Consider the following 15,863-nt stretch of genomic DNA (forward strand, 5'->3'; position numbering starts at 1 on the left):
ACGCACTTTAAATAAGCCACAAAGCCACAGAAACAGAAAATCTTATAAGTGTTAACAGCTCCAAACACTTAAATGACTTCTTTAAATTAATTTGAAATGAGCCATTGTGGCTCTTTTGCTGTTCAGAGCTGCAGACTGGACCAGGATAGAACCCACCTCTCCCACATGTTCAACAGAAATCAGCAAAACCAGTGCACACAGGCCAAATAGAGCAGAGCGAGCGAAGAGGAGCCGAGAGGAGCCGAAAAAAGCCGAGAGGAGCCGAGGACGCGCAACTCCTCCTCTTTCCTCCAATCAGCGCAGAGTTTACTCTGACGTCAGCTCTTCCTCCCTCGTCCAATCAGCGCAGAGTTCACTGTGACGCGGCTCAGCTCCACAGACTCGGCTCTTGGACACAGACGGACTCTCGTGTGTGTTTTATTTCATTTTATTTACGCGTTTATGAAGTGTCTGTGAGTCCTTCTCAAACATGTACTCGTCACATGATCGTGTTTTTACTCGTAGTTGAATAAACCCCAGAGGACCGCAGCTGTAGCTCTGTTAGCCCCGTTAGCTCAGTTAGCTCTGTTAGTATTATGACAGCTGTTAGCTCTGTTAGCATCTGTTAGCATTGTGACAGTTAGCTGAGGCTGCAGCATGTTTCCCGGGTGTGGAGAGGTTAAACTCATATAACCCTGGAGGACTTTTGGTGAGTGTCTTTTTAAACTAACTGTTCGTTTAGTTTGTTTAGTCTCGTGTGTTTTATTCTAAAGCTGTGACTGTGCTAAGCTGATGCACTGTTTTCTATGCAGCTCTCTGTGGCTAAAACATTAGCCTTTAGCCTTTAGCTTGATCCGCGGGACACAGATCATCTCCAAACTGGATAAAACACTGGGTCTGGTGGGATTTAAGTCGGGCTCGGCGGGTTCGCTGACTCCACAGAAGAAGATGAAGAAGAGGAAGGAGCTGAACGCGCTCATCGGACTCGGGGAGAGTAAAAGAAAAAAGACCAAGAAAGGATCAGGGCATCGGCTCCTCCGGACAGAGCCGCCGGGATCCGAGTCTGAGTCCAGCTCCGAGGATGAAGAGTTTAACAGCATGAACGGGGCTGCAGGGTTTGGAAAGTGAGTGGAAGAGTTTATACTTATACTTATATAGTTTATACTTAAATAACAGGACATTATAGAAAATATTAGACCTGCTGCTAATAATATTTTAATAACAGGACAGTGAGTATCTGACTTAATGTTTTAATTAAGAAACATTACAGTGAGTGTCAGAATGAGTTTAATGACATGTTAATAACAGGACATTAGTGAATAAAAAAACATTACAGTGAGTGACTTTAAATAACTGACTTTTAGTAACGGGACATTACAGTGAGAATCAGACAGACTTTTACTATTGTAATTACAGGGCATTATAGTGAGTGTCAGAATAAACTTAATGATTTAAGAGCAGGGCATTACGTGTCATACTTTAAATACCTGACTTTAATAATATTTTAATAATGGGACATTACAGTGAGTGTCAGAATGAGTTTAAGAACAGTGTAATAAAGGGATGTCACAGTGAGAGTCAGACTTTTAATATTTTAATAAAAAGACATTACATTGAGAATCAGAATAACTTAATATTTTAACCACAGGACATTACAGAAAGTATTAGACCTACTGCTAATAACATTTTAAACTGGACATTACAGTGAGAATCAGAATGAGTTTAATAATGTTTCAATAAAGGGACATGACAATGAGTGTAACTGACTTTTAATAACAGGACATTACCGTGAGAATCAGACCAGCTCCTATTGACCCTGTAACAATGGTCCAGCTGCAGCAGCAGGATGTGCAGTGCTAAATCCGCACAGAACTATCTCAGCATTGTTGTGGTTTCACATTTGCGTCATCAGTGTTTACTATGGGCTGAGATCTAGTGTCAGTAGTGGTTAAACAGTTAGACTTTGGTCTCAGAACAACTTTGTATGCTTCACTTTTATAATCTTAACTATTCTCATCCAATCACACTTATGTTTCCATCGTATAAACACGTTTCTGTGTAGAATCTGTGACAGGTGCGTTAGAGGAGAAAGGTTTTAAGACGTCTCCTGCACATTGTCTCACTCTTGGTTCACTTTTATTAGTACAATGTTTCAATCCGTCTGACCTTTTTCAGGCTTGAGGACAGCCACAACAGTGAACAACAGTGAAAAAATTCTTTCACAATTTGACCTGAAATATAATTGCAATATTGTTTGTGTAATCCCTCAGTCGTTCAGGTCTAATTCAAATCTGTCAAATGGACAAAAAGTTGATGGAGTGAAGACATTTTGCTGCTCATCAAAGCCGTTTCTTACCTTCTACATATTTCACGTTGCCCCAGTCTTTTGGGAGTTAAAACACCTGGACAATGACTAGAAAAATATAAAGATTATTAACAGACTAAAAAGGTAACCTAGTATAATCCCCAGCTTTTGTGTTTTACATTGGCATTTTAGTACTTGAAATCTGTGTAATCCCTCAGACGTCCAGGTCTGATCCACGGCAAAAGAAAAATATAACATCTCTCAACTGGACAAAACTTTGTAGGAGTGAAGACAATCCTTCCTTGAACTGGAATAGGGGCTTCAGACGTCGTTTATCCTCCATCTATAACTCCACCCTCAGACCCAGAGCAAACAAAGGAAACAACAGAGCTAGCCAGGATGCTAATAGGTGTGAAATCACTCATTAGGGGCTTGAATGACTAGGCTTAGCAGGAGTCACAGTGCACACTTAGACGAAACAAAATAGACATAGACCTTCAGACAGATACAAGGTCCAGCAGTAATCTGAACAGTACTGAAGCAGTGGCTTGGATGAGCAGCCAAACGTTTTCACTTCTACAATGTTTTGTCCAGTTGACAGATTTAATATTTTTCTTTTGCTTTAGTAGTTGAAATAATAAAGCAACAACATTAGAAGTGCATAGTTCTACTGATCTGCTCCTTGGTCAGTTTGCTTGATGAAGTATGTATTGTTTGAAATCATGAAATGTTGCTGTATAAAGTTTGACAAACACAGCTCCAAAAGCCGATCATGTTACGTGTGCATTCCCTTAAGGATTGTTCATTTTTACAGTGTGCGACTCAGCCCCGGCTCATATTTTGAACCTCCATTACTCAACAGTCAGCGTTTTAAATTCCCATCTGAAAATCCTGATTCTGCATCATTAATAATGGAAGTAGCGGCGCAGTGAGCGTGTCTAATGTTACCGCATTTGGTCCCTTCACAGGAGAAGCTACGCGCAGTGCTGCAGTGTGTGCTACCCCTTGTTTCTCTTCATCATCCTCGCGGCTTGTGTCATGGCCTGCGCGGGGCTAATATGGATGCAGATCGCCCTTAAGGAAGACCTCGATGCACTGAAGGAGAAGCTACACAACAGTAAGAAGCTGGGAAAGTACAGGCTGTCTATAAAGTCTCGTTACTATTTTTTTATTTAATTACAAAGGCATTTGATAAAATATAGGAATTAGATTAGTTCTTTCTTTTTTATCTTTATTTACACAGAGGAACCCAATGAGAGCACTTGGGCTTTCTTTTTCATGGACACCCTGTTTAAAATACAATACAAGCTGAAACAAGTATGAAAGTCCATATAAAACATTAAAAACAGGAGCAGGCAGATTATGAAATTGCGACGCCAAAGAGTCCAGTTTTGTAATGTTGGACTCAGTGGTTATACAAGTTTTTAATCACATGTTCATGAGTTCCTCAGTCAAACATTTCCAGAGAGTTGGATTGAAAGGATGGCCCAGATCTCACACCTCTGGATTTCTTTCTCTGAGGTCATGTTAAAGACAAATATACGGGACATTACTGAACTAAAGCCAGAGATACAGATGTGATTGAACCATTGATGAGTCTCTGCTACAGCGAAACATGGCAAGAACTCCAGTTCCATCCTGATGTGCTTCGTGCCACTAATGGAGCCCATATAGAGGTGCGTTAAATGAGGAAAAAAAACAACTTTGTAAACCACTGAATAAAACAAGTCTTATGAAGATATCTGATCAACTGCCTTTGTAATGCATCTTTAAACTGTAAAGAGACTTTACTGACGCCCTGTTGTTCAAATCCAATCGACCTATTTACATGATTCCTATCATTTTCTCTGACTGATAGTGGAATCCAGCCAAAAAGTGTCATCAAGTGAAATACCGAAACTGAGTGAAGACCTGAAAAACAAGCAGAGGGAGCTGGATGACATGGAGAAAGGAGAAAAAGGCCTCAACAAGCTCTGGTCTAACCTCACAGAAATCAACAAGAAGGTATTTAAATTCTTCATTAATTATTTACATTAGTCAAAGTTGAAAGAGAAAGAGATTTGTATAAATGTTGTAGATCTGTGGAAATGACACAGCAACACAGTTTATATCACAAAAAATGTAAAAACACAAGCACATTCTGGTAACAGTTTCAGACATAGAAATACATGTAAAATCAAATCTATTTTGGCTTTTGCTAATTTATATTTGGAGTCTGTTATAGGGACCAAACAGATTAGCCTTAAACACTCATTATATTATATCCAGTTTACACAATTGTACAGTTTCATCCTTTTTGTTACTGAAGTAAAAGTACAGATATAGGGGCAAAATATACTCAAATAGGTAAAAGTAACATTTGAAAAATATAAGTATCAAGTGTTAAATTACTTGTTAAAAATGTACTTAAAGAGTAAAAAGTAAAAATATTTTTCACAGATTTTGAGTCTTATAAACCTTCAAATGTGGTGATTTTGATAAAGTGAAGTACAGATACCTAAAATGTGTACTTTTGCAAACAACAATATTCACAACATAGAGTAGAGAAATGAACAAGACATAAAACATAAAATACTTAAGTTTACATTACTACTTTTCCTTCACTATGTTCCACCTTTGAATAAAGTGCAGATATAATAAACTCATACTGTAAATATTACTTAATCAGCAAATACACACATGCTTTGCCTTTAGCTGTGTTGTATTTGGTTATATACAGTATGTAGTAACTGAATCTCTCCTCCAGATCAGTTTACTCGACTCTGCTGTCAATCATTTGAAATCAAACCTCAAATCAGCTGCAGACCTAATCAGTCTTCCCACAACTGTAGAAGAGCTTCAGAAGGTAAACAAAATGAAAAACAAACATCTTTTCAAATATTTTTCCTCCATGTTTTCCAAACTCCAGCTGCTCTTGTGCTTTCAGAGCGTGGCGACGATCGGGAGCACGCTCACAAGTGTCCAGCACGATGTGAAAACTCTGCAGGACGCCCTTGAAACCGAGAAGAAAAAAGAGAGTGAACTGAAGAAAACGATGGTAGCTGTAATCTTATTTTAATACAGATTTTTAAGCCTGTGTTGCTCTGGGATTCAAAAAGAAAAGAGATTTAGTTTGCAAAGTAATTCGTGCTTTGAGCTGTTGCTATAAAAGTTGATCTGCTCCAATTCAAATCTGGGAAAACGCTTTAAGCTCCTGTTTTTCACTTGAGCAAAGCTGATGGATTTTTTTATGAAGCGAGGCAGATTTCCATTTGTGCAGCTGGACGTCTTGTCTATTTTATTTACATATCTGCGTTCGATGATAACACTTTCTTTATCTAAAAAATTCAATTATAGTCTGTCAGATTAAGTCTTAATAAACTCGTGAATAACTAAAGTGCTACGTTTCTGTGAGGCGTGGGGCAGTATTACAATTCTGTGTGACGATTATCATGGCCAAAATAATTGCGATTAACGATTATATCACGTGAATGTGATATAAAATAATGTTAATAAAGAAATGTTGTGGATATGAATCATTATAATCTTAACATTATGAATAATTCTCCATATTTAAACACTGTTATAGTCTTGTACTTTGTTATCAGTGAAAACAACTACGATTTAACTGAGAATATAATGGATGAGCAGGGCCGTTAACTGCAAATTGGGGGCCTGGGACAAGAAGCCTCACATGGGCCCCCCTCTAAGACAAATTAATAGAAAAACGGTTCAATTCTGGGCCCCTAAACAGACCCCTGTCGACTCCCCTGTTGATAATTCTCTTTTTTCTGCACATTGTGGTGATATAATGGAGATTACGATTATTGTCCCGTCCCTCGTTTCTGTGCCAGCGCCGTTCTGTGGTGATGATTATGTCTGTGGCACAGATCCAGCTGAGAGAACGGGTTCCAAGCTTTCGATGAAGTTGTTTATTTGTGGCCGACTCGAGGTGAATCTTTTGGCTGTGTTTGTCACGTTAGTTTCCAGCGAGTCAAAGGGTTAAGAAGGTCCTGTCATCGCTACGACGCAGCCGCTCACTTGTCATTTATAATGCATGAAACAAGTGCCAATCTATTTTAGGAGCTTAGATGTTATCTTTTTTTTTCCCAGAGAAACTAGGTCAGTTATCTGTGAGCGTTGTTCTGCTCATGGAGATGCGTGTAAATACCACTGTGGAACTGTTCAAGAGCTCAGCTGAAAACTCTGGGGTTCTGAGCTTTGGAAAGTATTTATGTTTATTTAGTTTATGTTTATAGAGATTATTAATATTTCAACTGTTTTTCATGTCTTGAATCTATAAAATGGACAGTAGCTCAGTTGGTAGAGCGTGTGTCCACTGATCTGAAGGTTGGTGGTGCAATTCCAGCTCCACAGATGAATACTGTTGTTGTGTCCTCGGGCAAGACACTTAACCCTGAGTAGGTGAAATCCGCGAAGTATGAGCTTTATTTTTTACATTATTCTCTCTGTTTTTGTCTGTAAAACCCCTCACCACACACTTTATACACTTTTCTCACACAGACGTTAACATTTTCTCACATTTCTCTCTCGTTTAAACTCTCTCAAAGTTCAAACCTTCGTAGGCGTCTTTGTCGGTGCAGAACGTTTCATCGACATTGTGGGTTTTGTCGGGGAGAAAACAAATTGCAAACGTACAGCACTTCAGAGTCACACTGAGATCCAACGTTTATGTAAATTTGTCCGAACACATTCTGTACTGGACAGGAGACACGGCACGGAGGAGACTGATGGACAATGGTCTACAGTCCAACAGCCAATCAGGACGCACGACACAATGGTCTACAGTCCAACAGCCAATCAGGACGCACGACACAATGGTCTACAGTCCAACAGCCAATCAGGACGCACGACACAATGGTCTACAGTCCAACAGCCAATCAGGACGCACGACACAATGGTCTACAGTCCAACAGCCAATCAGGACGCACGACACAATGGTCTACAGTCCAACAGCCAATCAGGACGCACGACACAATGGTCTACAGTCCAACAGCCAATCAGGACGCACGACACAATGCACGCTCATATGCTGTAAAAATAAAATGCTCTAAAAAAATCCACAAAACAGAGAGATCATGAAAGGTGAACCTCGACATATTGAGGGACAACTGTAATTCTATTGTAATATTTTTTTACCCCTGAAATGTCCTAATGAAGCAAATATCTGTGTGTCCCTCAGTCGTCCAGGTCTGATCCATCGCAAAAGAAAAAAAAACCCCTGTCAATTGGACAAAACGTTGTAGGAGTGTAGGAGTTCTTTTACTACTAATGAAGCAGAAACATCATTTTCTTGGGTCTTGTCTGAGTGACACTAGGTTAAAATAAACCGTGGTATTTGTCCATAAAAACCCTGTTGTCTCTGTTTACAGGATCTGACAGATCTGAAAAAGGCTGTGAGTGAAGCCAACAAGACGGAGGAGCTGCACCACACCTGGACCGACGAGCAGATCCACCTGCTGCTGTCCACTGTGGCTGACCTGTCCCACAGACTGGCCTCTGTGGAGAACCGGTCCAACCACACGCCAAAGCCCGCCGTAAGAACGCATCTACTCACCTTATCTCGGAGGTTATCGTGGGCGTCGACATCGTCATGTGGGTTGTCTTAGTTCGTATGGAGCTACAGATCTGGACAGTAAATATGTTCTGTACTTTAGTTCCCAGAGAATTGGTGCCGAAACCTTTCTCAAATTCTCCATTGAAACGGCATTTCCACTTAACCACTAACCCTAACCTGAAGTGCTATGACAAAGGTTAGCGCGGTTTAGCATTTATGGAAAAGGTGGGCGGAGCCTTATAAGGTCAATATCACAATCACTTTCAGTGCACCACCAGATCTAAACCTGGACTACATTAAAACTAAAATAGGTCTAAACATGGCCTCAAATTAGACTAGATAAAACGCAAAATATGAGACTTGACCGTGGATCTGTTTCTTCTGTGTTTCTTTTGTTTCTTCTGTTTCTTCTGTGTTTCTTTGTTTCTCCTGTGTTTATTCTTTGTTTTTTCTTTGTTTCTTCTTTGTTTCTTCTGTGTTTCTTCTCTGTTTCTTCATGTGTTTCTTCTGTGTTTCTTCTTTGTTTCTTCTGTGTTTCTTTGTTTCTCCTGTGTTTATTCTTTGTTTTTTCTTTGTTTCTTCTTTGTTTCTTCTGTGTTTCTTCTCTGTTTCTTCATGTGTTTCTTCTGTGTTTCTTCTTTGTTTCTTCTGTGTTTCTTTGTTTCTCCTGTGTTTATTCTTTGTTTTTTCTTTGTTTCTTCTTTGTTTCTTCTGTGTTTCTTCTCTGTTTCTTCATGTGTTTCTTCTGTGTTTCTTCTTTGTTTCTTCTGTGTTTCTACTTTGTTTCTTCTGTGTTTCTTCTTTGTTTCTTCTGTGTTTCTCCTGTGTTTCTTCTGTTTCTTCTGTTTCTTCTGTGTTTCTTCAGTGTTTCTTCTGTGTTTCTTTTGTGTTTCTCATGTGTTTCTTTTGTGTTTCTCATGTGTTTCTTTTGTGTTTCTCATGTGTTTCTTTATGATTACAGGACACCCCTTTAGTCGTCACTCACAACCCAGAGAAGACAAATGACCCCACAACAACCAAAGCCACGCCTCAGGACGTCCCTGTGCAGGGTATGACCACAGACTGTTTATGTAAATGGACAGAGCTAACCTGCTAACCACAGCGTTCCAAACAGGAAGTGATCATGTGCGCACTTCCTGCTCCATCGACTCTGGCTTTAATTCTATTTCTATGTAAAAACTGTGTCCTCTCTCTGTACCTGCTGCTTCAGACTGGTCATCTTGGTCTTAAATGTTCGTATTAACCCTCTACATGATTCACTTCTTTACACACTGTGACATTTGGCCACACACCTGCACATTTACACTTCTGCCTTCTCTTCTTAAATATTTCTTTTGTATTTCCTGCCCACAGCGGCGCCCACAGAGCAGCAGACGAGCAGACATCCACGCTTCCTCAGTCCAAAGCGCTCCAGGAGAGACGCTCGGAGGGCGTGTCTGAAGCGGCTGACTCTGCCCGGAGTCGTGACGTTAAAAGGTGTGTGTTTTTTCAGTGTTGTGACAAAGTAAAGCTGTAATGAGACGTGATGGAGCCTTGTGTAAACTGTAAAGTGTCGGACTGTTGTGTTGCACATAATGAAGTTATTATCACACCAGAATCAGACGTTCTTTTGTCTCATGAAGCAGGATTAGTGATGGAATGTTCAAATAGAAGAGAACACGCAGAACAGGACTGACATTAGCTACAGCAGACGACTTTAGAACTGCCACATGATTCAGCTACAAATGATCAAAGAACAAAGAGGACGAGGAGGAAAAGAGCTCAGAAGTGTATTTTATTACACAGAAGGGGATCAAAGATTACGATTTACACAAAAGGAGTGGGACTGTGTGTGTGTTTGTGTCAGTGTTTGTGCGTAAAATAAAAAGATAAGAGATGGCAGCAAAGGACGCCGAGGCAGTACCAAATGTTATTAGTGATATTCATTGTCTCGTTGTAGATAAAGAGATCGTGATTCTGCTGAAACGCCTGAAAGAAAGAGAGTCGATGCAATAAATGTTGTTAAAAATATTTAGAATTGTGCTGAAAAATGTATTGTATGTCAAAATAATCATAGATGCTTTGACCTGATATTAACCCAGACCAGCGACGCAAAATGTCTCTTAAAACACAGTGAACTTATTACAAAATGGATCCTGTTGTGTTACGTAACTCTTATTTCATCAGCACATCATGACAGAACAGTTTTGTATGAAGAAAAGTTCAAACTAACCCAAAATCAGCCTGGAAATCGTTTTATTACATCCAGTTAAAGGCCCAACCAACAGTTTTTATGTATCGACGCCAGTGTCAATACATCAGTGTCAATGCACCTAAAATAATCATTAGCCAAGTGTGAAAATATAAGTTTTAGATTGTACAAAGTGACTACATCTTATAACACCACAATTTTAACTTTTGACGGGCTGTTGACTTTAAACGGGTCATTTTACCTTATTTTCTTTATCAGTTTTAATGTCGTTTCCTCGTCACACACAGACCTGGAGTTGTGTTTTGTTTCATTCACACATGTTTAACACACAAACCCTGTATATTTAGGTTCTAAAGTTCTTCTCTCAAACTGAAAACACTCTGTTCCACCTTGTGATGTCATCATGTGGTGATACAGGAAGTGCTCCACTGTGTTTTTAAACTCCACACACCTTCATTTCTAGAATCATTTGGATCATTTTAGCTCTGGAATTGCTAATCTCTACCGAACTAAAGGTAAAAGGAGCTGTTCACTTTAAAACTCCCACTTGATGACATCACAAGGTGGAACGGAGCGTTTTGAGCTTTGTAGATGTAACAGACATAATAATGTGTGACTCAAACATGTGTGAATGAAACAAAACACAACTCCAGGTCTGTTTTTGAGGAGGAAACAGGATTAGAACACGACTTAAAGCTTCATAAGTTTCCATGTTGTGTAAATTCTGACCTTTAACCTCGCTGCTTTTGTTCTAATCTATTGAAACTAATAAAGGTCCAGTTTTAAATGTACAAAAATCAGTCTTCCCTCTTCTTCTCAGACCTGGAGGACGTCTTGCATCGTGCAGAGGTGGGATCCATCCTCTCGTACCAGGACCTGCAGACCGTATTTGGACAGCGTCTTCCCAGCGCTCACCGCGTGTCTTGTTTTGACGTTGACGGGGACGGCAGGTTCTCGTGGGTGGAGCTGAAGGCGGCGGCGGGTTTGTGAGCTCCGGTGCGACGGCTTTTGCGGTGAACAGTATCGAAGGGTCTATGGTGTGGACTTTTACCAAACTGTTTTTATTGAGTAACTGCTGCACTTTGATGAGATGAATATTTATCAACTGGACTGTGGCGACGCGGCGCTGACAAGGTCTCAAAAATCACACGTTTTTTTCTTGCTATTCCTGTAAGTTTTCATTTACGCTCAGTTCATCATGGTAAGTGTCGTGAACCATTCTCATCTGTTTATTTTTTTTACTATAACAAACACGACTGGTACAACTTGACAACTTTTCTTTTACAGTTTTGGCTTTGTTTTATTTTGCTCCTTTATGTAATGTTTTATTTTCATGTGGGTTTATGTAGTTTTCATAGACTGTTTATATAAATGGACACAGCTAATCTACAAACAGGAAGTGATCATGTGTGCGGCTCCAGCTCCATCAACTCTGGCTCCAATTCACTTTCTACTGAAAAACTGTAACTCTCTGTCTCTGCTGCTGTCAGACTCATCATTTTGGTCTTAAATGTTCATATTAACCCTCTACATGATCCTGGGGTTCTTTTTCTTTTTTTTTTTTGAGTTTATTTTTTAATTTTAATTTTTTTTGTTATTTTGAGGTTTTTTTTTTGGTTATTTTTGTTATAATTTATTTTAGTTATTTTGATTTTTTTTTTTTTTTTATTTTAATTTTTTTTTTTTTTTTTAGTTTTTTTGAGGTTTTTTTCTGTTTTTTTTTTTTTTTTGTTATTTTGAGGTGTTTTTTTTTTTGTTTATTTTCTTTCTTTCTTTATTTTTTGTTATTTTGACTTTCCTTTTTGTTTTTCTGAAAAACTCTGTCCCCAGACTCATCATTTTGGTCTTAAATGTTCGTATTAACCCTCTACATGATCCTGGGGTTTTTATTTCACTATTGTGTCTGTAAATCAAGATATGAACATTAATAACAGACAAATCAGGTCCTTCTGTCCCCGAGGTCTCTCTGTTAGCATTAGCAACAGGTTTGATTGACAGCGTTACCTTTTACATCCTCACATTTGGAGCCGGACGCTGTGTTAACGTCACACTCACTCAGTCCACTTCTTTATACAGTCTTTGCTTGTTTTTATCTTATTACAAACGCAACCCAAACACGCTCATATTCACCTATTAGTTATTTATACAGCCCGGTGTGTGTGTATATATTTACTGAAGACTACTAGATTTTACGACTTATGTTTGTAGCTTATTTCTAACTTTACCACAATGTACAGCTGTTGTTTTTAGCCGAAAAACACCACCATTTTGTTTTCGTGATCATTTTAATTCCCACCTAGTTTTATTTGGTCGTTTTGTGTGTAAAACAAAAATAATAATCATGTGTTTCTGTGTAATCCCTCAGTCGTCCAGGAATGAAAAGTTCAAATCTGTCGACTGGAGTGAAGACGTTTGGCTGCTCGTCCACGGACGAGCAGCCAAACGTCTTCACTCCAGTCGACAGATTTGAGATTTTTTTTTCACTATGAACCGTGTTTCTTTAAAATCTCAATGTAAGATTTGAAGGGCTATGAACACAAACTGAATGAACTCCATACTTATGTAGCAATCTTATCTTAACCTTTACAGTAAATATAAAACTGCCTGCACCCGGATCACGCAGTGTAACAGGTAGTGAACGCACTGACCATCACATTGTACTTGATTCATTTTATTATGTTGGGTAAATAATGTGTATTTAATAAGCTTTGCATGTTGCTCATAACATGAACAGTTATTTATGATCATGACACTACTTTGCAGGACAATGATTATTTGAGCTCAAATTATCAGAACCTCGACTTTGGATCTTCGCTGCTACTGTATAATGGAGATTTAATGAATGTTTTTGTGTGAACACTTATAAATAAACAGTTAAAGTTTGTGTGTGCCTGTTGTTAAAGTGAGCAGCATCATAATAATAGTAAGTGGTGTGTTTGAACTTCCCTTCCTCATTATCGCTTCATCTTTCCCTGACTTTAGTGGCAACAAATACAAAATGTTTTATGGTCGTGCGTCTTGACAAGGCCCAAACTCAAATGTGCATATGCTTTTTGTTAGTAATGATTCAAATTTAAGCGTTTACTATACAGAAACAGTGTTGGTTTCAGTGTCGTTAGCTCCTCCTTCAGACTGATAAAAGGCAGTGTCCAGCAGGAATCTGACCAGAACTGAAGAAGAGACTTGGATGAGCAGAGAAACGTCTTCACTTTAAAACTTTAGTCCAGTTGACAGATTTTAACTTTTCTTTTGCTGTTTACTATGAAGTTAGTGATGCGTTTGAACTTTTAGCTAAAAAAAAAAAATCATTGCTCCATCTTTTCCTGATGTTGGTGTCAGTTTTCTAATAGTTTTGATAAGAGTGGCAACAAATACAACATGTTTCGTGGTCACAGCATCTTGACAAGGCCCATGCTCACCTGACCTGGTCAGTACTTGTGTGGGGAGTCTCTGGAAATATCAGGAGCTACACTGGGGCAGCAGTGGCTTTACTGCATGTTAATATTGTGCCATTAAGAAATATTAATGTGCATCTATCACTAGCTCACACACTGCACTCATAACAGGTGAATAAGGTCAATATTGTGATGTGTCAAGTTGTTAAAGGATGTGCAATTTTGCCTTAGGATTTACTAAATGAATGCTAAAAATTCCAGTGTTTCAGATTGAAAACTAAGTGCACGTTACTATTTTAACAGTCTGTACTTTAGCCAGTGGCCTTACTAAAGCGTCCATGTCCTACGATTACGTGTAGATTAAAATGGCTGATGAGCTGAATGTTTAAAAGAGAAGCCAAAAATCAAACTGACAAATCAATCGCAATCGCATCCAAATGTTAAAAATAATTCGACTTGTACTCTTTTTATTTAAACACTAGCTCACACACTGAATTCAGCGTTTGAGTTAGTGACACACGGGGCGATTTAAGGGGCCGATGGTGCAGATCGGCAGCTTCCCCCCTGTTGGTCTAGCCCAGGGCAGCTGTGGCTACAATAGAAGAATGGATTAAATGAATTATGCAATAATGGTCATAAACTAAACTTACAAACATTACTTGCGTTATCCTCACTACCACATACACATATTTGGCTCTATGTAACGTGGTCAGTGTAAAAAGACGGACAAAGCAACATTTTTTCTTTAGTATCAAATATATTTACAGTACACAAAGGAGTTTGTTTATGAACCAGTCCAAAATTGTTGTCCAAAGCATGTGATACTTATGACAATGCCCTTTTAGCTCTCCAGTCATGTGATAGAAGCCCCAGCAGCTCCTCCTCTTCATCCTCCTCCTCCTCCTCTTCCTCCACACTGACATCCACTTCCATCTTCTCCATTTTTCTCCTCTGTGTTTGACCTTTCACCATGTCACGCTTGTCCCTGAGCACTTCAACTCTCCTGTAACACTCAATTTGTTCATCTATTTCGTCTATTTGCCGCTCGAGACGCCCCTCCTCGTCTTCTTCGGCCACTATTGCTTCAGATTTGGTGTTCACCTGTCGCATCTCCTTCTGAAACTCTTCCCACTCCTTGTCCATCTGATCCTTTGGCGCTTCCACATTACGCACTTTGGCATCTGTCACTGGATCGTCAAAGAAGCCCTCTGGTAAAGATTCTGCAGTTTTATCTTTCTTTTCGGGCTTTTCTTTCTCTGGAGTTTCTGCTTTTTGGATGGATCCTGAGTGGGAGATGGCTGGCACAGACTGTGGGATTGAACTGTCAAAGAAATCAGCAGGAAGTCCAGGAGTCTGTGCGCTCTGAGGGTTTGTGGGTTGGGATTGTTCATCTTCATCTTTCTCCTCATCTTCGTCATCATCATATGCTCCACCTAGCAGACTGGCTCCTGCAGGTTTTGGTGGTTTCTGGAAGAAGTCTGTCGGCAGTGTGGACGTGGACTGGGTGGACAGGGTGGACTGGGACGCAGGGTGCACAGGCTTAGGCTTTTTAAAACTACCTTCATCCTGTTCTGTAGTTTTCCTCTTCACACCTTGACTCTGAGGTGTTTGTTTTGCCTCTCTGAGCTCAGCCACTTTCTCTTTATGCTGTTTCCCGAGGACATGTGTGGTCCAGAGCAGATGGGACTTGATTTGGACGTCGCAGATGACACAGCTGAGGTGTCCCAGACTGTTGTATTGGGCAAAAGGAGACTCTACGCGCTTCTTTTCAGACGCTTGACGCTGTTTTTCTCTCATCAAACGCCGAAGTTCCTCTTGATTCACCACTTTCTTCCCTTTCTTTGCCGTGGCCATGGTTTAAATGTGTTTTTTAGAGCTAGCCGCGGCAGCTAACGTCAAGAGCTCGTCAAGAGCTCGTCGCATGAAGATGACGCACACACGCTGCTCTCGTTGGACAATCTCGCGAGATCTCATGGACTTCGACTCATTCAGTTCAAGTTTATTTCTACAGCACATCTTTCCTCATTTCATTAACAATCAACTGTCTTTTTTCTCATCTGTACGTTTTATGGAAAAGAAAAATGCTATAAAACTTAAGAGTGTAATAGATGATCTAAATCTTATGGACAAACCTAGTATTTTACTTTAATTATTTTTTATTATTATTTATTGATGTATTTATTTATTTTTTCTCCGCATTCCCATGTAATACTTTGTCTGTTCTGCCTATTAATTACGGAACTTTTCAACTATGCCACAAATGTTTGTAAACCTTTATTATTATTAATTAATAATATAAATAAATAAATACAAAATCTACAGCACATTTTAAACACCTTCAGCTGAGCAAACTCCTTCACATAAAAGTCAACAAAAATCAAATATACCCCCCCCCCCCCACACACACACACACACATATATATATATATATATATA

The 15,863-nt window shown here is 39.4% G+C and overlaps 2 protein-coding genes across 2 annotated transcripts; one reads left to right on the forward strand and one right to left on the reverse strand.

Annotated features, from left to right (window-relative positions):
- Positions 1–334: 334 nt before the first annotated feature.
- efcab14 (EF-hand calcium binding domain 14) lies at positions 335–12,916 on the forward strand. The gene is made up of 10 exons (XM_033983040.2): positions 335–688; positions 792–1,103; positions 3,253–3,401; positions 4,143–4,288; positions 5,031–5,129; positions 5,211–5,321; positions 7,657–7,821; positions 8,803–8,890; positions 9,195–9,317; positions 10,853–12,916. Exons 2-10 carry the CDS (start codon positions 928–930, stop codon positions 11,020–11,022), a joined length of 1,227 nt encoding a protein of 408 aa, XP_033838931.1. The 5' UTR covers positions 335–688; positions 792–927; the 3' UTR covers positions 11,023–12,916.
- znf830 (zinc finger protein 830) lies at positions 12,885–15,341 on the reverse strand. Its single transcript, XM_033982499.2, has one exon. It carries the CDS (start codon positions 15,279–15,281, stop codon positions 14,253–14,255), a length of 1,029 nt encoding a protein of 342 aa, XP_033838390.1. The 5' UTR covers positions 15,282–15,341; the 3' UTR covers positions 12,885–14,252.
- Positions 15,342–15,863: the final 522 nt, after the last annotated feature.

The sequence above is a fragment of the Periophthalmus magnuspinnatus genome, chromosome 17 (assembly GCF_009829125.3).
Source record: "Periophthalmus magnuspinnatus isolate fPerMag1 chromosome 17, fPerMag1.2.pri, whole genome shotgun sequence".
Classification (NCBI taxonomy): domain Eukaryota; kingdom Metazoa; phylum Chordata; class Actinopteri; order Gobiiformes; family Gobiidae; genus Periophthalmus; species Periophthalmus magnuspinnatus.